The sequence below is a fragment of the Telopea speciosissima genome, chromosome 3 (genome assembly GCF_018873765.1).
Source record: "Telopea speciosissima isolate NSW1024214 ecotype Mountain lineage chromosome 3, Tspe_v1, whole genome shotgun sequence".
In the NCBI taxonomy this organism is placed as follows: Eukaryota; Viridiplantae; Streptophyta; class Magnoliopsida; order Proteales; family Proteaceae; genus Telopea; species Telopea speciosissima.
Window position 1 is genome coordinate 415,251 of NC_057918.1, and position 27,738 is coordinate 442,988.

At 42.1% G+C, this 27,738-nt stretch overlaps 1 protein-coding gene across 2 annotated transcripts in view; it reads right to left on the reverse strand.

The window, feature by feature from the left end:
* Positions 1-516: 516 nt before the first annotated feature.
* LOC122655568 (chaperone protein ClpD, chloroplastic) overlaps positions 517-27,738 on the reverse strand; it is a 62,390-nt gene continuing 35,168 nt past the window's right edge. Inside the window, exons 7-12 of one of the 2 annotated variants that reach the window (XM_043849779.1) lie at positions 10,531-10,812; positions 10,343-10,446; positions 9,938-10,232; positions 1,502-1,735; positions 1,125-1,361; positions 517-952 (exon numbers count right to left, since the gene is read on the reverse strand). In XM_043849779.1, the coding sequence (XP_043705714.1) occupies positions 644-952; positions 1,125-1,361; positions 1,502-1,735; positions 9,938-10,232; positions 10,343-10,446; positions 10,531-10,812 (1,461 nt within the window). In that variant the 3' untranslated portion in view covers positions 517-643. Of the gene's footprint in view, positions 953-1,124; positions 1,362-1,501; positions 1,736-9,937; positions 10,233-10,342; positions 10,453-10,530; positions 10,813-27,738 lie in introns of both variants that reach the window. The other variant, XM_043849778.1, reaches the window with a different exon arrangement.

Sequence of the window (27,738 nt, forward strand, 5' to 3'; positions counted from 1 at the left end):
GGGAGTATATTAGTCATTTGAGGGTAGACTTAACCAACATTGTAACACCTAACTAACGGAGTGGGAATTTAGGAGGTGCGGCTGTATAATTTAGAAACATAGGGGGCCACTCTGTATTTAGTACAAACCTCCGGGGTGGCATGCCACGTGTCTTATGGATACAAAGGATCTGACTTCCAGTGCACAGTACAGATTAGTTTTCCTTGTAACAAACACTCTCGTTGTGCGCCGATTGCTCCGATTGTTTTTACTGGCAAATTCATCAACTTCCATGATTTGACAATCAGAAACGAGTACTCCCTCTGTCCGGCCAACCAAGACTTCTTTGATTAAATGGTAAGTGATTGACTCTGGCGGCATGCCCAGCCTCCCTTTCCCTCCCTCCCTCCCCCTCCCCCTCCCCCTCCCCCTCCCCACCCCCACCCCTAAAGAAAAAAAAGAAAAGAAAAGTTTTTATGAATTTCAGAAGTATTGATATCATCAAAAACTTCTAACAATCGCAAAAGGAGAATAAGAATTGTTCCTCGACATCTGTGGCCTCCAATAGTCAAAGAACAACGCACTATTTTCCTTTTCTGTGTATTTACAAATTCTATGAATTAACCTACAGGATGAAATGAAAATAATCATCCTACATTCCTACCTATGACATTGATGTAGCATCGAAGTGGATACTCTGATCTGAGCGATTAATGACAAATGGATTTCCAGCAGCATCCACATCTATAACAGCGTTGTCACCAGGCTTGTAATCGCCTCCAAGAAGCGCTTCACTTAAGACATCCTCGATTAGAAGCGTGACTGCCCTTCTGAGAGGCCGTGCACCATAGCTCTGGTCATAGCCCTGCTGGCAAACAAGGTCCTTAATTGCTTCCGACACCTCCAAGCCAATTCCCATAGATATTAGTCTTCCCCTCACCTCTTTGAGCATTATGTCTAGAATCTGTAGCATCTGAAATGAAGCATCCCACAATGGTGCAATGGAATTGAGAAAACTTAAGTTACTGAACGAACACCTGATTCTAGAGATTCTACACCATGTTCACTCACCCAAGATTTTGAGCACCTAGGGTGACAGACAGACAGAGAACTGTTCTCATGTACAACCAAGAAAAGAGACAAACCTGAGTCTTATCAAGGGGCCGGAATACGACTACTTCATCTATCCTGTTGAGTAACTCTGGCCGGAAATATGCCTTTAACTCTTCCATTACTAAAGTTCTCATCCTAGCATATGACCTTGACTCACCAGCATCTGAAATCAAGAAGCCAACAGAACCGCTTCCACCCCTTGTAATGGCAGTAGACCCGACATTTGATGTCAGGACAATCAATGCATTTTTAAATGATACTCTTCTTCCCTGTTGAATCCAAGTATTGTAGAATAAGAAGTGGTACACATTTGATTAAATTGAGTAAGCCTGCCCAACAAAAAATTTGGAAGCTTTCCCTTGACTACCAAGTCAAATTGTTTAATTTCATAAATGCGAGGAGGACAAACCTGAGAATCAGTTAGGTGGCCATCTTCAAAAATTTGGAGGAGGATGTTGAAAATATCTGGATGAGCTTTCTCAATTTCGTCAAGCAATACAACTGTGAAAGGTTTTCTTCTAATGGCTTCCGTCAGCATGCCTCCCTCTCCATATCCAACATAACCTGGTGGTGACCCTATCAACTTGCTCACAGTGTGTCGCTCCATATATTCGCTCATGTCCAGTCTAAGCATTGTTGCTTCCTACAGTAATAATATGGTGAACCATTTGCAGAGCAATAAAAAGAACTAATCTATCAAAAAATGCAATAAAAAGAAGTTTTGTAGTAGTAACAAAACTTGACTTTCCAAGAACTGATATCATAGTACACATTGGAGATGATTTGAGTAAAGAATATGAGTTTTGGTGTTGTTGAGCATTGCATACGGGATTTGTATCCCATAACTGATTTCTTCTCCTCTTCTGCTCTCTTCTTCCTCCCAAGCAGATCAATCTCATCTCTTTTCCCTCCCCTTAACAACGCAATTGCTTCCTTCTTGTCAGATCTGATCACAGATTGATCATTGGGTCTGCTTGCATCTGAGATCCAAAATCTGGATTTTCAGGTTGCACTATTTGATATCAGAGCCAAACCTCAACTCGTGCAAGAGAACTTGTGAATAGCTGAAGCGAATGTTGAAAACTTGGTAACAAAGCAAAGAATTTAAGAACCAATTTCTGATCACATCTGGTGATATGGGATCTTCGTTAACCGAGGGGGAATTGATGCAGTTTCATTGGACATTAATCCCATGTGGATGCCTATTTGTAAGTTTAGAAGGCCCCCAAGGAGCAGTTGGCAGTCCAATGACCTTTCTTTTATAAGTCAATTCAGTATGTAATACACCCTCTATCAATTGGAGATGATTTGAGTAAAGAATATAAGTTCTTTCTAAGAGTTTTGGTGTTGTTGAACAATGCATAAGGGAGAAAAAAATTCAGACAAATTAAGTTCAACAGGCTTGCTTCAGTTTCTGTTGTCCTGTATATTTTTTTTGTATAGAGGAATTTGGAACTGTGGTTTTTTATATAGATGACCAGTTTAACGAGTTCAACATTGTGCCAGGATTATGACTTCTCAGCCCCATGGATGCATAGTCTGACACTGACAGAACCAATACTGTGTCTGGAAAGCGTCACCTTATGGGTGGCACTTCTCAACCTGACCTTTTAAACCCAACCAGTTAACCAATACTGTGTCCGGAAAGCGTCACCTTATGGGTGGCAGTTCTCAACCTGACCTTTCAAACCCAACCAGTTTAATACCGGCTCAACTGCTTAACAGGTTAGGTTAAGGATAAGGCTCTGGCTCATCGGATTGTTGCACCCAAGCTCAACCTGCATGAACCCACCCAACAATATCCATTTGATGGGGTTAAATCTTCACAAAGTGCTTTTATTGGATTTAATCTAGCCCATAATTTACCAAAACTGCCCAATCATACCTGATTATACCCAAATATGGAGGATTTTAAAAATCATTATCTTGGATGAGTCCAACCTGAACCAGGCTGATAATTAATGGATTGGCTTCGGTTACACCTCTAACAACTGATATTACAATAAATGACTTAGGGATGGACCCATACCCCTTGATACCCAAGCTCAACCCATGCGGACCAACCCAATTGCCGCCCTCATGAAGGCAGGGATTAAAACCTGCCTGCCGTAATGAGCCCAAAAGTGGAAAACAGATGTGGAATTAACCCAGATTCAAATGTTCAGATCTATCACTGTAAAGTGACAGAAGAAAAACTGTAACCAACAGAAATGAGAGTCATTCAACCACGTTTCCATAAGGTGATAAAATCATATTCATTCATCTAAAAAAAATCAAATTACACCAGTATATAGACCATGATTAGACTGATGCCTAAACTCTAGGACTCTAAGAAAGACCAAAGTCATACTCTAACCTACTGAGTACCGACATTAAACAACAAACCTATAACCTCCCACACATAAAGAGAGAAGTCTCATCCTGTACAAAAAGAGTATGTAAAAGTCTCCCTTATCCAGCAACTTAATCAAATTAAATCTACTGCTAGGCCTCACGGTATACCTACTAATTAAAATTTGTGCTCTCCTTTTAGACCCCTTATACAGGCTTTATAATTCAGCGAGATACAATAAAGAACTGTTTACAACAAATCCAATAAAGGCTAACATCAAATAATCCATCATAATACCGTAGCCCCTGAAAACATCAAATGCTAGAATTAAAAAAAAAAAAAAACAAAACAAAACAAAAAGGAAAAGAGAGAGAGAGGATCTGAATTTTTTCATATTAAGCTTCGACAAGGACCCCATCTAACAAACATTATGTGTCAAAAGCAACACTTAGTCAGAGATGTAATCATAACAGTGAGAAAATTTTTCTACACTACAGTAGGTGTCAAAGGGTTAAAAAAGATCGAGCTTTTCCATGTTAATTTTCAAGTTAAATGTAAGAAGTCAATAAAGAATACACAAAATTTTCCATGATTGTCAAAGGGTTAAAAAAGATCGAGCTTTTCCATGTTAATTTTTGTTGGAATAGGCTGCTTACACGATTGGGGTAAGCAGTCCTAGTTTGATTAGGATTAGAGCTACTAGTCCTAGCTGATTAGGATTAGTCCTAGTCATGTTAGGAGTAGTGCTAGTCAGATTAGATTCTTTTCTTTTATTTTATTTTTATTGTTTTACACTCAGCCGAGTCCTATTTTGGCATTCCTAGTTGTATTAGGAATTCCTAGTAGGACTAGGACTGAGGTGTTATTATTCCTATTTGTACTTTGATCAGATGTACTTCAAGTTAATATAAATAAAGGGGCTTGGGTGATCGATACTAATCACTCAAGCATTCATTCCAAGGCTGTTAACATGGTATCAGAGCAGAATCTGATCTAAGAACAGCTTTCTCAATTTCTGGTTCTCTCCTCAGTTTTCTCTTTTTTTTTTTTTTTTTTTTTTTTTGTCTGATCTTCTTCACTTTTTTTTTGGTTTCTTCTTCTGAATTAGGGCAGATCTAATGAGGCGATCTGTTGTTTAGATGCTGCCCTAATTAATCACCTCATCCCTTGATGCTTTAAGAAGCCTTTTTTTGGATCGATAGCTGCGGCACCTTCCTCTGCGATTTTGTTTGGAGTTCTCCCCACCTGCAGATCAGTCTCCTCTATCAATTTGACACTGGTTTGATTATTGGGATCCATTCCTGCAGTTACTATTGGACAGCTGCTATCACATCTACTTCATCAACAATCAGTACCATCAATGCAGATTTTTTCTCAGCCTTTGAAGACTTTATATCTGCAGATTTTTCTCAGCCTTTGAAGACCTTATATCTGCAGATTTTTTTTTCTCAGCACTTGAAGACCCCTAAAACCAGATCGATTACCTTTCTTAGGGTTTTTGTTGGTTGCTGTATTCCAGCCTTTGTTTTTGTTACCACAGGGCAGCTCTGATTTTTTCTGCCTGGCTGAATCATGGGTGACTCAGAGATGACTACTGCTACTTCTGGAGGAGATCAAACTAGGTCTGATTTTCTCCCTTATGCTGCTGCCATCAAGCTTGATGGTACAAACTACTTAATTTGGGCCAGATCATTATCCCTAACAGTGGCTGGAAGGGGACTCACTGGCCAACTTACTGGCACCACCAAACAACCTACTGAAGAAGGGGCTGCTCGTACTAAATGGGCTGCCAATGATGCAATGGTAATGTCCTTTATTCTCAACTTTATGACCACTGACCTCTCTAGTCAATATCTTCTCCTTGACACTGCTACACAGATATGGACAGCTGTCAAGGGCACTTATGGTCGTTCAGGTAGTGGTGCTCAGGTTTATGAAATCAGGAAGACACTCCAAACCACTACCCAGAAGGAGATGACTGTCACCAAATACTATGCTGCCCTCAAGTGTTTATGGTAGCAATTGGATCACTATGCTCGGTTCCAGCCTACTACTACTACTAATATTACTGCCTACCACACCTATGTAGACCAATTCCGTGTCTATGATTTTCTGGCTGGCTTCAATGATGACTATGACCCTATTCGGGTGCAAGTCCTTGGACGGGTTCCTTTCCCTATACTAGAGGAGACTTTTTCTTATGTTCACAGTGAAGAGACACGAAGGGCTGCCATGATGAGTACTCCCAAAGTTGAGAGATCAGCCTTACAGACTACTGGTTCCACTCCTGTTGCTTCTGCTAACAGTGTTGCTACTTCTACTACCAAAGAGCCTGTTAAGTGTGAGCATTGTCACAAACCATATCACACTAAGGCTCAGTGTTGGAAATTACATAGAAAGCCAGCTGATTTTGAGACCAAACGTGGTCGTGCTAAGTCTAAAAACAAAGCCAATCATACTGAAAGTGTAGCTCCAACTCCCACTGCTGACATTGGTTTCTCCCAGGAAGAACTCCAGGCTTTGCGTCGTATGTTGAACACATCAACTGCCTCTACTACGTCTGCTGCCAATTCAGGTTCCTTCTTTACCCGTACAGGTATTTCTTTTGCTGGCCATTGTGCATCAGTAGTATCCACTCCATGAATCATAGACTCCGGTGCTACTGATCACATGACAGGTTCTTTTAGCCTTTTTAATACATATTCTCCTGCCTCTGGTAAGGATAAAGTCAAAATTGTTGATGGTTCCCTCTCCTCCATCTCAGGGAAAGGATCCATTGGTTGTTCTCCTTCCCTTACACTGTCATCTGTGTTGCATATTCCCAAATTTACAACTAACCTTCTTTCCATTAGCAGTATCACTAAATCCCTGAATTGTAAAGTGACCTTTTTTCCCACTCACTGTGTTTTTCAAGAGCTGGACTAGGGGAAGACGATTGGATCGGGTAAAGTGCATGGCGGATTGTACCTGCTTGATGGCGATCCTCCTCAGGCTTTACCTTCGGCATCTTTCTCTTCTGATTTACATAAATGGCACTCTAGACTAGGCCATCCCCCCTTAGGTACTTTATCAAATTTATTTCCAGCATTAGTTAAAGACTGTAATAAGGAAGAATTTTTTTGTGAGCCTTGTGTCTTGGCTAAACAGACACGTTCAACTTATCCTATTTCTAATAAAAGATCCTCTTCCTTATTTCATATTGTTCATACTGATGTGTGGGGGCCTAGTAGGAAAGCTTCCCTGACTAGCCATCGGTGGTATGTCACTTTCATTGACAGCTATTCTAGGTTCACCTGGGTATACCTTATGCACACAAAAAGTGAAGTTTTTTTATGTTTTCAACACTTTCATCACATGATTAAGACCCAGTTTAATGCCACTCTTCAAATTTTGAGGAGTGACAATGGAAAAGAGTATATGGAAGGTCAGTTCCAAAAATACCTTGCTGCACATGGAATCCTCCATCAGACCAGCTGTGTCGACACTCCAGCCCAAAATGGTGTAGCTGAGAGAAAAAACCGCCACCTCTTGGAGGTGGCTAGGGCCCTTATGTTTGCTCGAAATGTCCCTTCCCTTTATTGGGGGGATGCTGTCCTTACTGCAGCCTATTTAATTAATAGGCTGCCCAGTCGGGTTCTTATTTCAAAAGCCCCTAATGAGCTATTACTTGGCTCTCTTTCCTTTATAGTCCCACCTAAGGTGTTTGGCTGTGTTTGTTATGCTAGGGATACTAGGTACCCTAGTAAACTTGACCCACGTAGCCTCCGCTGCATTTTCTTAGGTTACTTTGCTACCCAAAAGGGGTACAAATGCTACTACCCTCCATCCCGCAGGACTTTTGTCAGCATGGATGTTGTCTTTCATGAAAATGTTCCATATTTTATGTCCCCACCTCTTCAGGGGGAGAGTGTTAGTGAAGATGTGCTGACTATTGACTCTCCACCTCCACTTCAGTCTGTTTACCATGAGTTTGAACCAGTTCGGCCTGCCCCTAGTACTCCCCCTGAGTCAGGGGGAGAGGTTCCTATACAGGGGGAGACCATTTCTATTCAGGGGGAGCAATCTACCGCGGTCCAGACTCCTATCCAGAGGACTATTAGTGAATTTCAGAGGAGGATTGATGCCAGTAATGTGAAGACCTATGCAAGGAAACATAAGCAGGTTCAATCAACTGTTGCTCCAGTACCCATCCAATTGCCGGACCCAGATCCAGAACCTACCTCTCCACCTGGTAATGATCCTGACTTACCTATTGCTCTTCGCAAAGGTGTCAGAACTTGCACTCAGCATCCCATATCTCATGTTGTTTCTGATGATTCCCTTTCCCCATCCTTTCGTGCCTTTGTTTCCTCTCTTTCTTCTGTTTGTATTCCTAACAATTGGCAGGAAGCTTTATCAGACGAAAAGTGGAAGGCAGCTATGATAGAAGAAATGGACGCTTTGAAGAAAAATAACACATGGGAGCTTGTGGTTCTTCCACCTGGGAAGAAAACCGTTGGATGTAAATGGGTGTTTGTGGTGAAACAGAAGGTGGGTGGCACTGTGGATAGGTATAAGGCACGACTCGTGGCCAAGGGGTTCACTCAGACATACGGCATTGATTACCAGGAAACTTTTGCACCTGTTGCAAAGTTAAATACTGTTCGTGTGTTTTTATCTTGTGCAGTCAACCTTGGATGGGATTTGCAGTAGCTAAATGTAAAAAATGCCTTCCTAAATGGAACACTGGATGAGGAGGTGTATATGGACATTCCACCAGGGTTCTCTTGTGACAGAAACCAAGGAAAAGTATGCAGACTGAAGCGTGCACTTTATGGGCTGAAGCAGTCACCTCGAGCATGGTTTGGCCGGTTCCACAAGACCATGATTTCTGTGGGCTATAAGCAGAGTAATGCTGATCACACACTCTTTATAAAGAGGGTTGGTGAAAAACTCACTGTTCTTATAGTCTACGTTGATGATATAGTAGTTACTGGCAATGATGGTGATGAGATCAGACGGTTGAAGACCTTCCTTGGACAAGAATTTGAGATTAAAGATCTAGGGAAACTACGATACTTTCTTGGGATTGAAGTAGCCAGATCTTCTAAAGGCATTTTTCTCTCCTAAAGGAAGTATGTCCTAGACTTATTGACTGAGACCGGGTTGCTAGGCTGTCATCCTTCAGATACTCCTATGGACCCTACTGTTCGACTCAAGGAGAAAGAGGGTGAGCTTGTTGATAAAGGCCGGTACCAAAGACTTGTAGGGAAGCTGATTTATCTTTCACACACACGTCCTGACATTGCTGTCGCCGTGAGTACTGTGAGCCAGTTTATGCATGATCCCTACTCTTCTCATATGGAGGTTGTTCTTCGTATCTTGCACTATTTGAAGTCAGCTCCTGGAAAAGGAATTCTTTTGTCTACGCATGGTCATCTACGGATAAAAGCATACACTGATGCTGATTGGGCTGGTTCTGCAGATCGAAAGTCTATTTCTGGGTATTGCTCCTTTGTAGGTGGAAATCTTGTCACATGGTGTAACAAGAAGCAAAATGTGGTTGCTCGTTCTAATGCCGAAGCTGAGTTTCGAGCTATGGCACAAGGTATTTGTGAGTTACTATGGCTTAAAGGTTTGCTACAAGATCTTGGTGTTCCTATTCGTCTTCCTATGATGCTGTACTGCGACAACAAGGCTGCCATCAGCATAGCACACAACCTAGTACAGCATGATCGTACCAAGCATGTTGAGGTAGATAGGCATTTCATCAAAGAGAAGTTAGAAGCTGGGCTGATTTGTATGCCCTTTGTGACATCTGCGGATCAACTTGCTGATATCTTCACCAAGGGATTGTCTGGAAAATTGTTCCATCCCAATCTAGTCAAGTTGGGCATGATCGACATCTTTGCTCCAACTTAAGGGGGAGTGTTGGAATAGGCTGCTTACACGATTGGGGTAAGCAGTCCTAGTTTGATTAGGATTAGTGCTACTAGTCCTAGTCATGTTAGGAGTAGTGCTAGTCAGATTAGATTCTTTTCTTTTATTTTATTTTTATTGTTTTACACTCAGCCGAGTCCTATTCTGGCATTCCTAGTTGTATTAGGAATTCCTAGTAGGACTAGGACTGAGGTGTTATTATTCCTATTTGTACTTTGATCAGATGTACTTCAAGTTAATATAAATAAAGGGGCTTGGGTGATCGATACTAATCACTCAAGCATTCATTCCAAGGCTGTTAACAATTTTCAATGTTAATTTTCAAGTTAAATGTAAGAAGTCAATAAATAATACACAAAATTTTTCATGATACCAAGTTCAGGTGGATTTTCAAGGAATCTAGATATTGCAGGAGACTCGCAAAAATGCCAAAGTGCTGGGGTAAAGGAAGAAGCAGCAAAACCAACAGGCATACATCCTAGCCAAAGAGGGGGATGGGGAGGGGGAAGCATGGTATCCATAAAGCAGAACCCATAGATTACTTCACTGTTTTACAAATAAATACAAATCTTGTTTGTGTGTGTTAATACTTACCGATCCAAAATAGCATGCTGCCAAGGCTTTTGCAAGTTCAGTTTTACCGACTCCAGTAGGGCCACAGAAAAGCATAGCTGCAATGGGTCTGTCAGGGTCCTTCAGGCCAACACGGGACCTTTTCATCGCACGAGAGATAGCAACAATGGCATCATCTTGACCAATAACACGTTTCCTAAGCTGCTCATCAAGTCCAACTAAAAGCATTCGTTCTTCCACCGTGATCTGCTGAACTGGGATCCCTGACCAAAGTGACGTAACTGCAGCTATTTCATTCAGTCCCACCACTGCAGGTCTAAAAAGAATCAAAGCAAGAAACTGACTTTAAAATCGATCCCAGGTTACTCAGGAGTTAGGCTTTCTAGTTCCTTAGTCATTACAAAATTCAGGAACCCAGAATCATACTCATCATCATCAAATGCGGGAGCCAAAAGGGGATCTGATATGAGTTTGCCCTCGTCATCGATGACTGAAGCATCATCATCATAATTCATTTTATTCACCAGCACCTGCATCTAAATAAAAACAAATACAGATGAATCTAACAGATCAAGAAAAAAAAAACTATCCCAATCCAGAAGCAAAGCCATTACCATATCATGCATGGCCTGAACAGCTCTTATTTCTTGCCAATAATCATTTGGTGACTTAGTGAGTATAGAAGTTTGCTGCTCCTTCCTCCTTTTGAAGGCATCCATGCTAGCTCTACTTCCAGCCTCATCGATGAGATCAATAGCTTTATCAGGTAGGTACCTATCTGGTATATATCTAGCTGAAAGATATACAGCAGCATTTATAGCTTCCATAGTGAATCTGCATTTGTGATGAGACTCATACTTCTCTCGTAGGCCCAACAATATCCTCACTGCATCCTCCTGCGACATGTACCAAAAAGTATAAGTGGCTAATCAAGACTGTCTAATTGAACAGCTCTCATTTACCGGTTTAGCAGGACCGGCAGCTTGATCTGTGGCCCATCAACACCACTGGATGGATAGAAAACCCTCCATTAGGCATATGTCAAAGTTCAGGCCTCCCTTCAATGACATAAGCCCACCATGCATGTGACCCTTCCCTTTTATATTTTTGGTCTTGACTTCTTTACATCAAAACAGCCAAAAAAGAGAAATTTACTTTCACTTACCACCCAGGGAAATTTTTTTTTTTTCCTTTCAGTACATGTCATAGTCATTTCGGGCTGAAAATTTGACGAGAGGGTAATGCAACCGGGTTCCAAAACCTTAGTTCTGGGTCGCTATGGGCCCACCAAAGCAATAGAAATCCAATTATAGAGGCGTGGTAATTCTGCAAATAAATGGAAGTTTTGGACCCCTGGAATATAAATGAGAATGGGAACAAAAACAGAACAGAACTAATGAAAGGAGGGGTTTTGTGCAATTTACACAACATATGGCCTTTACTTGCAAATATGAAGGCTGTATGTCTTCTTCCTCATATTAAACAGAAAATCAGCTGTAACACCTATCGATTCCAATCCATAAAACTCCCTCAACAGCCAACATCAAAGCCAATTGGGTTCAAATTTTAGGATATGATCCCTCACCATCGTCGACATTGCAAGATGAGGCAAACAACAGATCAGATTCCAACAAATCTGGGAGAGATCACCGTGTACCTTCTCGCGGGCAACTTGACCTTGGGGACCATCCCAACCAAATCAGTAATGATCGAGAGCAATCTCAACAGCAGGCACTGGCTGGAAACGACCAACAACAAAATCACCAAAAGGAGACTCTTCCAGAGCAAACTTCAGAAAGAGAAGGCCAACCAGATCTGGCCAGAAGAATTCAAGAAGAGCAGCTCCAGAAGATCCAACAAGTTCAGAACCCCCAGCCAAAGGAGACCAAGGAGGTAAACTTCTCCACCGAGACAGCTTTGTCTGACGCTATAGTGAAAGGCATGCTCCCCAAGGTTTCAAAATGCCGACGATCGGGAATTAGGACCGAACCACAGATCTTATGGAGCACCTCAAGAATTTCAAAACCGTGATGCTACTTCATGGAGCTGTCAAACCAGTCATGTGCAGAGCCTTCCCAGTCACTCTTACGGCAGGGGCTAGAACTTGATTCGATCGCCTGGAGCCGGGATCCATAAACAACTTCGCCAAATTGGGGAAGACCTTTGTCAATAACTTCCTGAGTAGTAGGAATCACAAGAAAAATATCTCAAGCTTGATGATGATCAAACAACAGAAAGGAGAGTCTCTCCACTCCTACTTGATGCGATTCAACAAAGAAGCTATGGAGGTGGATTGTGGAAGACCTGAACCTTATGGTAAGGTTAACAGCTCTGAAATGCGGGATCACGAACAGATTACTCAACGTTTAAAGAAGAGTCCAGAGAACATGACGGACCTCATGGAATGCTGTGATAAATACATCAGCGTGGAATAAACTATAGCCGCCATGAATGAACAGGAAGGAGGTCAAAATGTGAAAAGAATGGATCGGAACAATAAAGAGGCCCGATCCAGTTACAGAAAGAGGTATTCACCTCGATCCAGGTCCTGGCCGATACGAGAATCCTCCTTGGCTGGAAAGGTTTACTCCTCTCAACTAGAGAAGATCAAAGATCCTGACGCAAGTAGAAGAAGCCAACCTCTTGCAACAATCGGAGAGGATGATATCACATCCAACTAAACGAGACAAAGGTCTATATTGCCGATTCCAGCGGGATCACAGCCACGACACTGATGGCTAGTTGAAAGTTGAAATAGTGAGGCCGATCCAGAGAGGATATCTGGAATGTTTAAAGAAAAGTCCAAAGAACATGACGGACCTCATGGAACACTGTGATAAATACATTAGCATAGAATAAAATTTAGCCACCATGAATGAACAGGAAGGAGGTCAAAATGTGAAAAGAATGGATCGGAACGATAAAGAGGCCCGATCCAGTTACAGTAAGAGGTATTCACCTCGATCTAGGTCCTAGCAGATACGAGAATCCTCCTCGGCCGAAAAGGTTTACTCCTCTCAACTAGAGAAGATCTAAGATCCTGATGCAAGTAGAAGAAGCCAACCTCTTGCAATAACCGGAGAGGATGATATCACATCCGACGAAATGGGACAAAGGTCTATATTGCCGATTCCATCGGGATGACGTTCATGACACTGACTACTACTACCAGTTGAAAGTTGAAATTGAGAGGCTGATCCATAGAGGATATCTGAGAGAATTCGTCGGCAATCAAGATTAACGATGGGGTGATCGAGACAATCAAGGACAGAGAGATACTATCGCCCGGATCGTCGAGAACCAGCTCGTTAAGGACAGGGTTATGACCAGAGAAGAGATAATAGAGGGAGACAAGGAAAAGAACACAAACAAGGAAGAGGCGTGGATGATAGAGAAGGACGAGCCGAAGAAATAGCTTGAGAAGCCCCCGCGAGGGTCATCACAACCATAAGCGGAGGACTGGCGACAGGAGGAAAGTCAGGCAACTCAAGGAAGGTCATGCAGACCCGGGTTCAAAACCCTTATTAGGTTGCTTGTGCGTTAGAGTTTATGTTATAAGGGGTATATTTGTAACTGGCTTGTTATAAGTAAGATTAAGTTGTATTTTTCATCTTTTGTTCTTATTTCCTTTTACCTCCTCAGGGAGCCATATGTAATTTCAAGAATATTGTTAATGAAGAAAATAGGTGAGTGGAGAAGTCTCTCCCTCACAATCGATTCTCTCCCAACTCCTCTTCTCCTCTTCTCCTCTTCTCCTCCTCCTAGCTGTAAACCCTTGTTCCTTTGCTAGAATCATCCATTCTCCATTTCCAACTTGGTATCAGAGCAGGTTTGAGAGTCGACCAAGCTCATTCGTTGTCCTCACCTCTCTTTGGAACCCTAGAAAGGTAGAGGATTCCAAACTTCCAATAGAGGCTATACTATGTTAAATACTACACATAATAGATTTAATGGAGTCATATTATTCAAACCAACATACAATGGAGGGAGTTTAGGAGCTGCTGAAGTGGATTGAAAAAGTTTGAAGTTCAAAAAGGAACCAGTCAAGTTACCGCCAGCCAGTCACTATTTTGTTTGATTCTCAGTCATCTCTCTACCATTTGAGATGAGACCAGGTGCATTTGGATCGCCCACAGGTACCCTTTCAGATCCCCAAGCACTTGATTAGTGAAAGGAGCTGGTTGAGGAGCACAGCTCCACATTTTTCTGCCGCACAGGTACCGCCAGGTTGTGTTTCTTTCTCCCTATGTGAATGTTATTAGCTGTAATGAGTAGAATGGTTAATTAATATCAGTTGAAGGTTTCTACTATTTGAATGTCATTGATTGTTGAGGACTGACGTTATGGTGCATATTATGTTCTTCCTTTGGTTATCATAAAAAAACTGCTCTCGGTTTGCTTGCTGTTGGGTGTTTTAGTTGCTGGTTTGTCTTCTTCTTTGGGTGGAGTGTACTCTCCATTTGTACAAGGTACTACATTGATTTGTTGAGTACTTGCATACCATGGCTACCATGTCTGGATCTGAATCTGTGGTCAGTGGACCTTGTTGCTGGTTTGTCTTCTTCTTTGGGTGGAGTGTACTCTCCATTTGTACAAGGTACTACATTGATTTGTTGAGTACTTGCATACCATGGCTACCATGTCTAGATCTGAATCTGTGGTCAGTGGACCTTTGGAAGCTTCAGCTAGTGTTTTGGGTGGTATTCCTTCCACTGTGACTCCATTTGATAACCCCAATACCCAAATAGCTCTTGTGAAGTTGGATAATACCAACTATTTGGATTGGTTGGTCTCATTCTGTGAAGTTGTCTTTGAGAAGTAGGGGGAAACTGAGGTATATTACTGGTTCTATCAAGGCGCTTGAAATGACTGATCCAGGATACCTGAAATGGGAGACTGAGAACTCCACCGTTATGACCTGGTTGATTTTCTCTATGAAACTTGAGATAGGTAGGAGATTTATGAGGAAGGAGACTGCAAAAGAAATTTAGGACAATGTCTCCAGGACATTTGATCGAGTAGGTGACATAGTTATCAAGGCGTCTGGCGTCCAGGCTCCTTGGTTGCCTTGGACGCCTTGGACGCCATGGCGGGCGCCTTGCCGCCACGGCGTTGTCGCCTTGATTTTTTACCCTCTAAAACGCCATGGTCGCCTTCACGCCTTGATAACTATGGTAGGTGATTCAGCAAAGGTTTATCAAATCCTCCAAAAGGTCATCACTATGAAACAGGGTGACCAAAGCATGACTATTATAACACTGTTATTGGTCTTTGGGAGAAATATGATCACTACAGGGATCTCCATTTGACCAACCCAGAGGATGAAGCAAAGGTATATAGGACACTTGAAAAGGAACGTATCCTTATTTTATTTGGTGGACTTAACCCGGAATATTAGCCAATCCAACTACAAATCTTAGGGTGATCACCTCTTCCATCCTTAGATTAAGTGTGTAGCTACTTACAAAATGAGGAGACTAGAAGAGTATCCATGGATATTGCACCATCCCTGGAGAGATCTGCTCTTACTTCTAGTTCTCACAGAGATTGGCGAGGTGGGGGGAGAGGCCAAGGGCTAACCCGTGGAGATAACAGAGAAAGATTTAGATGTGACCATTATGGGAAGCTGGGGCACACTAAAGAAAGGTGTTGGGTACTTCATGGCCAACCCCCTGGTATGCGTGGTGGATCCAATGGTTCGCGTGGTGGTAGGAGAGGGGGTGCTAGAGCCCATACTGTGATAGCTGAGACTGAGTCATCTGGACCAAGGTTCGAGAACTCGCGAGATCTCGGTTTTTCAAAATCTCGAGTCGAGATCACATACGCATTCTAAAAGTGCATTTTCTCGGCGAGATCTCGGCGAGATCTCTCCGAGATCTCCGAGTTTCTCGGTTTGACATAGGAAAATGCCCATCTAGGTCCTTTACATGAGTGTCAGATCTCGAGATCTTGCTGGAAATTCTTGGTATACAGACACCTATCTATGCCCGGAATCTATGCCAGGAACCAAGACAGACACTTATTTATGCCTAATACACTTATTTATGCCTAATATCATTTAAGTAACTGCTTTTGTATTTGTATTTCATTTACTTAAGATACTTAAGATATTATTCATAAATAAGAAAATACCCCCCATTTGAATCCAATAAAAATAGTTAAAAAATCAAATTCCAAAAGGAAAAAAAGTCAACTCCCCAGTTCAAGAACAAAAACTGGATTTTCGGTGGTAGGTGCAATTTTCAACTTTCTAATGCTGGGGTTTTTCTCAAATAGAAAAATTCCATAAATCTTATTATGGTAAAACATTGCTAAAAACCAAAAGTGCGGTAAAATATTCATTTGTTTTGATGTCCAAAAAATTATTTCCATTCAAAGCAATTTTGACAGCATTTGCGCACACCGAATTAAGTTTGACCGGTACATAACTCTTTCAATATAAATCAGATTTTAGCAATCTTGGACTTGTTGGAAAGCTTTCAAAACAAAGCTTTCCAACAAGTCCAAGATTGCTAAAATCTGATTTATATTGAAAGAGTTATGTACCGTCAAACTTAATTCGATGAGCAAGAAGGTCACAAAATCCAATATGATAGAAAGTTTGAAAATTGCACCTATCACTAAAATCCAGCTTTTGTTCTGAACCGGATGACTTTTTTCTTTTGGAATTTGATTTTTTAACTATTTTTATTGGATTCAAATAGGGGGGTATTTGCTTATTTATGAATAATATCTTAAGTAAATGCAATATCATTTACTTAAATGATATTAGGCATAAATAAGTGTGTTTGTCCTGTGTCTGTCCTGGTTTCTAGCATAAGTAAGTGTCTGTCCTGCTTTTCTACTAACTGAAACTCCTATTTGGACTTAGTTTTTGCAAAATCTGATAGTGTCATTGTGTTTAAATGGCCTAAAATAGGCTGAATACCAAGTTTCAGACCCAAACTAGGTCTAAAACCCACCGAGATGAGGCTTCGAGTCGAGAAAAAAAAAAGTGCAACAACTCGGCGAGATCTTGACTCGACTCGGTTTTTCAAGGGTCCGAGTTGGCACCGAGACCCGAGTTCTCGAACCTTGATCTGGACTACAGACTGACCCTAATTATCTTTCCAGAGAGGATATTGCAACAATACGTAGGATGATGTCTCGCCTTGGCCACTCCTCTACTACTCCTGCAGAGTCAGATTCTTCTTCAGCCTCCGCCTTACAAGCCTCTACTTTTGCACTCTCCATTGCTCCTTAGGTCATCGACTCTGGTGCCACCGATCACATGACTGGTATGTCTCAGTGTTATGATTCCTATTCTATATGCTCTGGTAGGGATAAGGTTAGAATTGCCGATGGTTCTCGTTCTTCTATTTTTGGTAAGGGTAATAATCGAGTCACTCCTCTTTCTCTTGACTCCGTTCTTCATGTTCCTAATTTTGCCACTAACCTATTATCTGTAAGTCATCTAACCAAATCCTTAAATTGTTGTGACACCTTCTTCCCTTCCTATTGTCTTTTTCAGGATTTAATGACGAAGAGGATCATTGGCAGTGGACGTGAGGAGAGAAGCCTCTACCTTCTTGAGTCTCGGACACCTACTTTGACACCTGTTTTGCCTATTGCTCATTCTTATGTTTGTGGCCAAAGTGACAACGGTACTATGGATTCTGTGATGCTTTGGCATCAACGTTTGGCCCATCTCTCTTTTGCTGTTATGAGAAAACAATTACCAAATTTGTTTATTTCTTTTTCTTCTTTGTATGTGTTTCAGTGTGAACCATGTAATTTTGTTAAACATTGTTGTTCATCTTATCCTTATCATGGTAATAGATCCACTGTTCCATTCAATATTGTTCATTCTGATGTTTGGGGACCTTCTCCCACTACTTCTTTGTCTGGATATCGTTATTTTGTTTCTTTTGTTGATGACTATTCCCTGTCTACTTGGATTTTTTTGATGAAACAAAAGAGTGATAATTATGATGTACTTAATTCAGTACTCACATTCAAATCATTCGTTCTGATAAGGGGGTGAGTACATGTATGGTGGGCTTTAACAATTTTTTACTGACAATGGAATCATTCATCAAGTTGCTTGTGTTGACACTCCTCAACAGAATGGGTGGCTGAGACAAAAAAACTGTCATTTGTTGGAAGTTACTAGAAGCTTCTTTGGCATACATGTTCCTAAGACTTTTTGGTCCGATGCCCTTCTTAATGCTGCCTTCCTTATCAATCGAATGCCAACTCAACTCCTTGGCTCCAAATCCCCTTTGGAAATCCTTCCACCTCAAGCTTCTGCATTTTCTCTTCCTCCTAAAGTGTTTGGGTGTGTTTGTTATGTTCATGTCAACAAATCAACTCGAACAAAGCTTGACCCCAAAGCACTCAAATGTATTTTCCTTGGCTATTCAGCTTCTACTAAAGGGTATAAATACTACCATCCTTCCTCCTGAAGGTGACTTCTCTCCAAAGATGTCACCTTCTTCGAGTTTGTTCCTTTCTTTCTTCCTCATCAGCATCCTCTTCAGGGGGAGAGCCATGAAAGTGAACAGGCTGCTAATGCCACTCCTTTTCTGTCTCCTTTGCCTACCTCCACCTCCCCATTTCTTCTTGGCATTGGGAAATACAAAGAAGTGGATGTTAGCATTGGTACTCATTCAGGTGTTTATGCTATTGTTGATGCTAGCAAAGAAAAAGAGTTGGTTATGTACAAAAGAGGTAAATGCTTGAAGGGAAAGGGAAAGAAGACCTGCCAAGAGTCCTCTTTGGATCCACATCCTGAGCCTCAACCTCCTCAGTCAGGTAACACTACTTCCTCTCCTTCCTCTGAGTTAGATCTCCCCATTGCTATTCGAAAGGGGAAAAGAGCTTGTACTAATCTCATAGCCAAGTTTGTTTCCTATGATGCTATTTCTCCTATAGGTATTGCTTTTTCCGCTGCTCTTGCTTCTTCTTCCATTCCCAAAAATGTTATAGAGGCTATGTCTAACCCAATGTGAAAGGAGGCAATGTCTCAGAAAATGATGCCTCTTGACAAGAGTGGTACTTGGACACTTTAAGATCTTCCTAGGGGGAGAGTTCCAGTTGGATGCAGGTGGGTCTATACCATTAAGTACCGATCACAGATTGTACTATGGAAAGATACAAGGCTCAGTTGGTAGCTAAAGGGTACAATCAGGTGTATGGCATTGACTACCAAGAGACATTTGCTCCTGTGGCCAAGCATAACTCAATTAGAGTTCTCCTATCAGTGGCAACCAATAGAGACTGGTCATTGTACCAATTAGATGTGAAGAATGTCTTTCTCCATGGTCACTTAGAAGAAGAAATGTATATGCAACCTCTACCCAGTTTAAGTTTCCCTCAGCAGAAGGGAAAGTGTGTCTTCTAAAAAAAGCACTTTATGGCCTCAAGCAATCTCCCAAGGCCTGGTTTGAGAGATTTAGGCAAGCCATTCTTAGGAATGGGTATTCCTAGAGCCAGGCTGATCAAACTTTGTTTATCCGACGAGGAAATGGTACGGTCACAGCTCTCATTGTTTATGTTGATGACATTGTAGTGACTGGGAATGACAATGTCGAGATAAGTAGATTGAAATCTTACCTGGCCCAACAATTTGAAATTAAAGATCTTGGACTTATAGGCTGGTTCTCATCAAATCAGTTTTGGAGTCATCCAATATTTATTGGTCTAGCATATATGGTCTCCCCCAAACCACTATCAAATCCATGGAATCCCTCTTGGCTTCCTTTCTTTGGAAGGGTACTGAATCTTCAAGATTTCTACATCCTCTAAGTTGGGCTGTTGTTTGCCTCCCTAAGAAGGAAGGTGGCTTGGGTATTAGAATAATCAAAGAAGTAAACTTGGCTGGCATCATCAAGCTCATATGGAAGATTGTTACAAAAAAGAAAAGCATTTGGGTTGACTGGATTTACTCGGGCCTCCTTCGTCAAGACTCCATTTGGACCGCATTGCCCTCTTCAAAATGCTTCTTGGGTTTGGCGAAAGATCCTCGCTACTCGCCACTTGGTGCTACAGGTCATTCGTTCTCAGATTGGCGATGGGCTCTCTTCTTTTCTTTGGCTGGATCTTTGACACCCAAGGGGGATCCTCCTCCATTCTGTTTCCCCTAGAATCATTTATGCCTCGGGCCTCCCTCGGCTCTCTTTGGTGGTTGACATCTTGAATCAGGCCGGCTGGGCTCCTCCCCCTACTTCTGCTCCTTTGCTTAACATTATCTGGAATGACCTCCATTCCATCTCCAGAAGACCTCTGGGAAAGGGGGATTGTATTACTTGGTCGTCTAACAACTCCAGCTCTTTCTCCTCTAAAGCAGCTTGGGATTTCATTCGTCAGAAAGGTTAATTGGTTACTTGGAGGAAGCTTCTTTGGTTCAAGCATCACATTCCCCGCCATTGTTTCACGGCCTAGAGGGTCTTCACCAACTGTCTTTCAACCCAGTCTTTACTTCGCAATCACCAGATCTCAGTCTCTCCCTCATGCTGCCAATATTGGAACAATGTGGAAGACTCTAATCACCTCTTCTTCGACTGTCCTACCTCGGCTGCCATTTGGAAAGGCATTTTGTCCAAGTGCTGGCCGGCCCCTAGAAGAATCCTTCCTTTCTCTCGTGAGTGGATCTGGATTGATATGACATTTGCTGGCTCCTCTATCTGTGACACGGTTGGAAAGATGGCTTTTTGTGCTACTCTCAATCATATTTGGATGGAGCGTAATATCAGGAAATGGACCTCCAACTCTCGGTCTTATCAACAGATTTGGGACTCCATTTCTTTCGAAATTCAAGTGAAATTGTCGTCAACCCCTCCCTCTTCTTGTCCTGACACCCCAAGGAACAGGCTCATTGTTGTATCCTGGGGTCTCCCCTCTGTTTCTTTTGTTGGCCCAGCCTCCTCTTAGTTGTGGCCTTGGATTGCTTGTTTGTTGCTACCTCTAAGGGGCTCTAGTATTCTTGTTCCTCTTAGAAATTTAATTCTTTTATTCACCCCAAAAAAAAAAAAAAAAAAAAGATCTTGGACTTCTGAAGTACTTCTTGGGTATTGAAGTATCAAGACCAAAGATGCTAGAGAAAGTTTGTCTTGGATCTATGGAAAGAAACAGGAATGTTGGGGTGTAAACCAGCAAACTCCCCAATTGATCCAAGCTTGGAGACAAGTGTGGTTCTCTTATGGAAGCAGGTAAGTACCCGAGACTAGTTGGGAAAATGATTTATCTCTCATTGACTCGGCCAGACATAACTTATGCAGTTACAGTGGTCAGCCAGTTCATGCATGCTCCCAAGAGTAGGCACTTGGATGTTGTTTATCACATCATTAGATACTTGAAATCTTCCCCAAGAAAAGGTCTTCTATATGCTAGGCATAATCATTAGAGGATAGGGGGTTACACTAATGCTGATTGGGCTGGTTCAGTTTCTGACAGACGATCTACATCTGGTAACTGTACCTTTATAGGTGGTAATTTGGTTACATAGAGGAGTAAAAAACAACCAGCTGTAGCTAGATTCAGCGCTGAGGAATAATTTAGAGCCATGGCTCATGGGGTGTGTGAACTCATTTAGCTGAGGTGGTTGATTCAAGAGTTGGGATTTGACATCAAGGGACCTATGTGGCTTTATTGTGATAACAAGGCTGCTATAAGTATTGCTCATAATCCCGTGCAACACGACCGAACGAAGCACATTGAGGTTGATAGGAACTTCATCAAAGAAAAGTTGGATTCTGCCATTGTGGTTACATTTGTGCTCCCTTTGTGAAGACAGGTGATCAAGTGGCAGATATCTTTACCAAGGGTCTCATCCCTAACCAGTTCAGTACCCTCTTATGCAAGCCGGGAATGCAGGACATTTATTCTCCAGCTTGAGGGGGAGTGTTAGAGTTTTTGTTATAAGAGGTATATTCGTAACTAGCTTGTTACAAGTAAGATTAAGTTGTATTTTTCATCTTTTGTTCTTATTTCCTTTTACCTCCTCAGGGAGTCATATGTAATTTCAAGAATCTCCTCAAAGTTTATGGCAAAACAAGTAAATATTTGAAGTCTCACGAGAAATTGCAGAATGGTAATTAATTGAAAGTCTAATGGAATGACAATATTTTAGTTTTTAGTAACTTAACTTGAAAAAAGACAGAATATGGGTGTGAGTAACGAATGGTCAAGGGACGAACTGGGAAATAAAACAAATCTGAGAAGTAAAGGAGATGATGGTAAAAGGGAGGGTATTAAGGGAAACTAAAATGCACAAGAGGGGAAATCGAATTGCAGCCTCTGGAACCATCTCAAACAGTTCGAAATCTCCAGATTTCGTGTCGCCTAGGTCTCTGGAACGATCCAAATCACCACAGCTCTAGAAATCAAGTGGTCTTTGGACTACATATTTCTGAAATTGAAATCAGCGGTAACTGCAGGCTTAGTTTCGGTTCTAGTAGGTTACAGATGTTGCTAGAAATTGGGTTTCTAATATCGAACGAACGGATTAAGAGAAAGAGTAAGGGACGAAGAGAGAGGAGATGATAATTGCGCACTCAGCTCTTGGCAGCAACATGGTAAACCTTTTCATTCAATTTTCAAATCTCAAATCTGTCCCCAGTTGTTGGGTTACATGCCCTTTTATAAAATAAAATTCCTAATCCTATTGTGAAACTGAAATCAAAACTAAACTCAGTTCTATCTAATCCAAAACATAAGACAAAATCAAATTGGACTCTTACCTTCCTACGATTCTAATAACATTAATAAGATAAGAATGTCGCAATGCGCCAACGAGGTGACTAGGCAAGGCACATGGTACTGTAATGGCCCAAACTGTAGGTGTATTCAAACTACTGCAGTGACCTCTTCTCGAGCTGTAGGTCCAAAACCCCGCACATGAATGTTCTTGAAAAGCTGCTTCTGTGGATAGTTATGTGCTCGAACAAAATCAGCAGAGATGAAATTGGCTTCTGCCCCGGTATCAACAACTGTATGAACATCTGTAGAACCAGTACTGTATAGAACCCTTTTGCCTGAAGAAGGGAGCTTTATCAACAAGTTCATTTGTGAATGATGTGAGGCTGGCAGAGTGAGCTTCAACTTCATCATCATCATAAGTATAGTCATTCTCATCAAAAGGGTAAGGGTATAAGTTTATATCATCAGCATCATCCTTCTCTGTTGGTTGTTTCTCTGCTACATTTATGGGGAGAGTTCTATTGGGACATTTGTTGCCAAAGTGACCCTTTTCACCACAATTATGGCACACAATGTTCTTCACCCAATCATTGCCTTTGTTAGGTTCCGGCTTATTTTCTTCCACTCTGCGGGCTTCAGGCTTCTTTTCTTCGATCTGTGGTGGGGGGTTTACAAGCTGAAGGAGTCTTGAGCATATTCTTCATATAACTATACTTTTCTTCAGTTGTGTTGGCATGAGCTGCAGCCAAATCAACGGACCTGAATTCTATGTTAGCCAACTCTAATCAAATCTCAGTATTTAACCCGTTGATATATCTCAAAACCCGCTGTCGGTCTGTCTCTTGGAGTCGGCACCTGAATTCAATGTTAGCCAACTCTAATCAAATCTCAGTTCTATCTCCTGAACTCTAGAGTGTAGGTATCCACATCCTTGTTTGCCTTGCTGGAAATTGAACAATTTGTGAAACAATTACTTCTCATTATTAGGAGGAACAAATTTCTCGTTCAGAATCTATTTCATGACCTCGCAATTGGTAATGGGTCCAAGTCGCCTAATAAGCCTCGAGTGTAATACATCAACCCACCATGTGTTAAGAATGGTTGTATTGTTTCAGAGGTATATGTGTAAATATCCCCTTGTATTATTTTCTTATTTTTTGTCATTTGTATAAGGCCAAGGGCCTAGGTGTAATTTACTATTCTTTTCAATATAAGCATGTTAGTCTCTAGGTTAGAGACATAACACTTGAACACCAAAACCGTGGCTGCTCTCTTCTCTTTCTTCAACCTAAAATCTAACATGGTATCAGAGCTGTTTGCTCCTGGAGTTTGAAGGTGATTGAAGATTGTTTGGAAGGTGAAGAACAGTCTCTGTGAAGGAAAATAGCATACCTTCTCAGACCTGTTTCTCTCTTGTCTGCAGTCCAAATACTGAGCAACCAAGTGCTCTAGTTTCGTGCGGAGGTGTTATTTCTTCTCATTGTGTCCTCCCACATCTCTTGGAAGCACCCAAGGAGTAGAAGGAAATCTCGGCCAGGCTGTTCTGCCTCTGTTTTCCGCCAGCTGCAGTGTTTTTTGGCTCTTGTTGCTTCAATAGGTTCTTGTTTGACCAGTTTCTTTGGTCTATTTGAATTGTTTTTTGGTAAGGAACAATACTCATCCTTACTCCATGGTTGTTTGATCAGTTTTTAGGGATTTAAAGGCCTATTTTCAGGCTATGTATCTCTGTTTTTCCTGGTTTTCTATTGCTGTATTTGTGGGACTGTTGTTGTGGTTGAGATATTTGTTATTTGGGCCTATCAAGTGTTTGATTAAAGGTCAAAATGGGTGACAAAGATGCTGTAACACCCCTGCCTCTTGTAGACACAGCCCAAACAGCCCCATTTCTTCCTTCCTCCTTTGAGAGTCCCAATATCCAACTCCTTATTGCCAAACTTGAGAACCACAACTATTTGGATTGGTCCCGGTCCATGAAATTGATTCTCCGGTGTAGGGGAAAGATGGGTTACATCAATGGTAGTATACAGGCCCCTCTTCCGACTGAGCAAGGGTATCCCAAGTGGGACTCTGAGAATTCCCTGGTGATGGCCTGGCTTCTTTTCTCCATGAAGCCTGAGATTGGAAGAAGATTTATGGGCAAGGAGACTGCCAAGGACATTTGGGATAGTGTGGCCCGTATTTTTGATCGGGTTGGGGACTCTACTAAGGTGTACCAACTTCTCCAACAGATTGTCAGCTTGCGCCAGGGTGAGAGAAGTATCTCTGAATACTATAGCCTTGTTGTGGGCCTGTGGGAAGAGTATGACCATTATAGAGATCTCCAGTTATGCCCTACTGATGAGGTCAAGGTGCATCGGTTGTTTGAGCGAGAGAGGGTCTTATTTCTTCTTGGAGGTCTTAATGCTGATTTTGAGCCTCTTAGGGTGCAAATCCTTGGCCGTCCAAGTCTTCCCTCACTAGAGGAGGTGTGTGGATATCTACAGAGTGAGGAGACCTGTAGGGGTGCCATGGGGACTGCCCCCACTGTTGAGCACTCTGCACTTGTTTCTTCCATCCCTCAGGACTCCACCAAGGGGGCCGATAAGGGGGTTGCTAAGGGAGTTGTGAAGGGTCGATTCCTATGTGACCATTGTGGCAAGAATGGGCATACTAAGGATTTTGCTGGGATCTCCATGGGAAGCCCCCTGCTGGTTCATCTGGAGGGCGAGGACAGCGGAAGAAAGGGCCTAAGGCTCATGTTGGAGTTGTTGAATCTGATGAATCCTCTCTTTCCAAGGAGGACATTGCTGCATTTCGCCGGATTGTGGCTCATTTGGATGGTTCCACTGCCACTTCCTCAGGTTCCTCTGCCACCGGTTCTTCCACTGCATTGCAGGCTTCCTCCTCCGGCCTCACCTCTTGGGTCATTGACTCAGGTGCCACAGATCATATGACTGGTAGGTCACACCTATATAATTCCTATTCTGTTTGTTCTGGGAAAGATAAGGTAAAAATTGTTGATGGTACCTTCTCTTCTATTTCTGGTAAGGGAGATATCCATGTTGCACCTTTTTTACCCTTGAAGTCTGTTTTTCATGTTCCCAACTTTGCCACTAACCTTCTTTCTGTTAGTCAATTGACTAGATCTTTAAACTGCTTTGTCACCTTCTTTCCTACCCATTGTCTTTTTCAGGATTTGGTGACGAAGAGGGTGATTGGCAGTGGTCGTGAAGCTAATGGCTTGTATGTTTTGGAGACTGGTACTTCCCTGCTGCAAGCTCAGTCCTATGTTTGTGGGCAAGACGGTGGACGAACTCAGGAGGATATTCTGCTATGGCACCGTCGCTTGGAGCACCCCTCCTTTTCTGTTATGAGGAAACAGTTGCCACATTTGTTTACTTCTTTTCCTGTCTCGCATGTTTTTCATTGTGAACCTTGTCTATTTGCCAAAAGTTGTAAAACAGTTTATGCATCTAATGGTAATAGATCTACTGCACCTTTTCATCTTATCCATAGTGATGTTTGGGGGCCCTCCCCTGTTACTTCTTTTCGTAACTTCCGCTACTTTGTTTCTTTTATTGATGACTTTTCTCGGGTTACTTGGGTTTTTCTTTTGAACATAAGAGTGATGTCCATGTTGCATTTACAAACTTTTATGAGTTAGTGTATACCCAATTTCAAACTCGGATCCAAATTGTCCGCTCAGACAAAGGTGGGGAGTATATGTATAGTGGTTTGGAAACCTTTTTTTCTGACCATGGCATTATTCATCAGGTGGCTTGTGTTGACCCTCAATAAAATGGGGTGGTTGAAAGAAAAAATCGTCATCTCCTTGAAGTAGCTAGATCACTTTGGTTTACCATGCATGTTCCAAAAACTTTTTGGTCTGATGCTTTACTCACTGCTGTCTTTCTTATTAATCACATGCCTTTTAGTGTCTTGAACTTCCAGGTTCCTCTTGATCTCTTGCCTTCAAGGTCCTCTTCTTTTTCTCTCCCTCCAAGGGTGTTTGGGTGTATTTGCTATGTCCATATTAGCAAATCTGCCCGCACTAAATTGGATCCTAAGGCCCTGAAGTGCATCTTTCTTGGGTATTCCTCCACCTCAAAGGGGTATAAATGCTATCACCCTCCTACCCGTCGGTGGCTCCTCTCCAAGGATGTTTATTTCTTTGAAAACATTCCGTATTTTCAGTCCCCTCTTCAGGGAGAGTGTGGTGGTGGTGTTGAAGGTAAAGAGGTTCCCGAGTTTGTGTCATTTCCTCTCTCCTCTCTTGTTCCTATTTCTCCTTTTCAGCTTGACAAAGGGAAGAAAAATTCTGTGGATATTGTTGTTGAGGGGGAGCTTCCTGTTGAGGGGGAGCTTCCTAGTGCACAGGAAAACAGAGAACAGGGGGAGTTATTGGTGTATACGAAGGATAGGAGAAATCCTGCTTCATGACTTCCTATAAAGAAGACCTGCCAAAATCCTTCTTCGTCTCCTCATCCTGGGCCTTCATCAGTTGAGACAGGTATACCTTCCTCTAATTCTCCATTCTCAGACTTAGATCTTCCTATTGCTCACCGAAAGGGAACTCGGGCATGCACCAATCCTATTGCCAAGTTTGTTTCCTATGATTCTATCTCCCTTACAGGTAAAACCGTTAATGTGGCTATCTCATCCATCTCTATTCCCAAGAATGTAACAGAGGCTATGGCAGATCCAAAATGGAGAGAAGCAATGAACACAGAGATGTTGGCTCTTGAGAAGAATCACACTTGGGATCTTGTTGAACTCCCTAAAGGGAGAATCCCGGTTGGGTGCAGATGGGTATTCACAGTCAAGTTCAAGTCTGATGGTACTGTGGAAAGGTATAAGGCAAGACTTGTCGCCAAGGGGTATACACAAGTGTATGGCATTGACTATCAGGAAACCTTTGCTCCAGTGGCCAAGCATAACTCCATCCGTGTACTTCTCTCAATGGCTGCAAATCTTGATTGGCCATTGTACCAACTTGATGTGAAGAATGCATTCTTACATGGTGACCTAGAAGAAGAAGTATATATGTACTCTCCTCCTGGGTTCAAGCATCCTGGTGATAATGGGAAAGTGTGTCGACTTAGGAAGGCTCTCTATGGACTCAAACAGTCTCCTAAGGCTTGGTTTGAGAGGTTCAGACAAGCCCT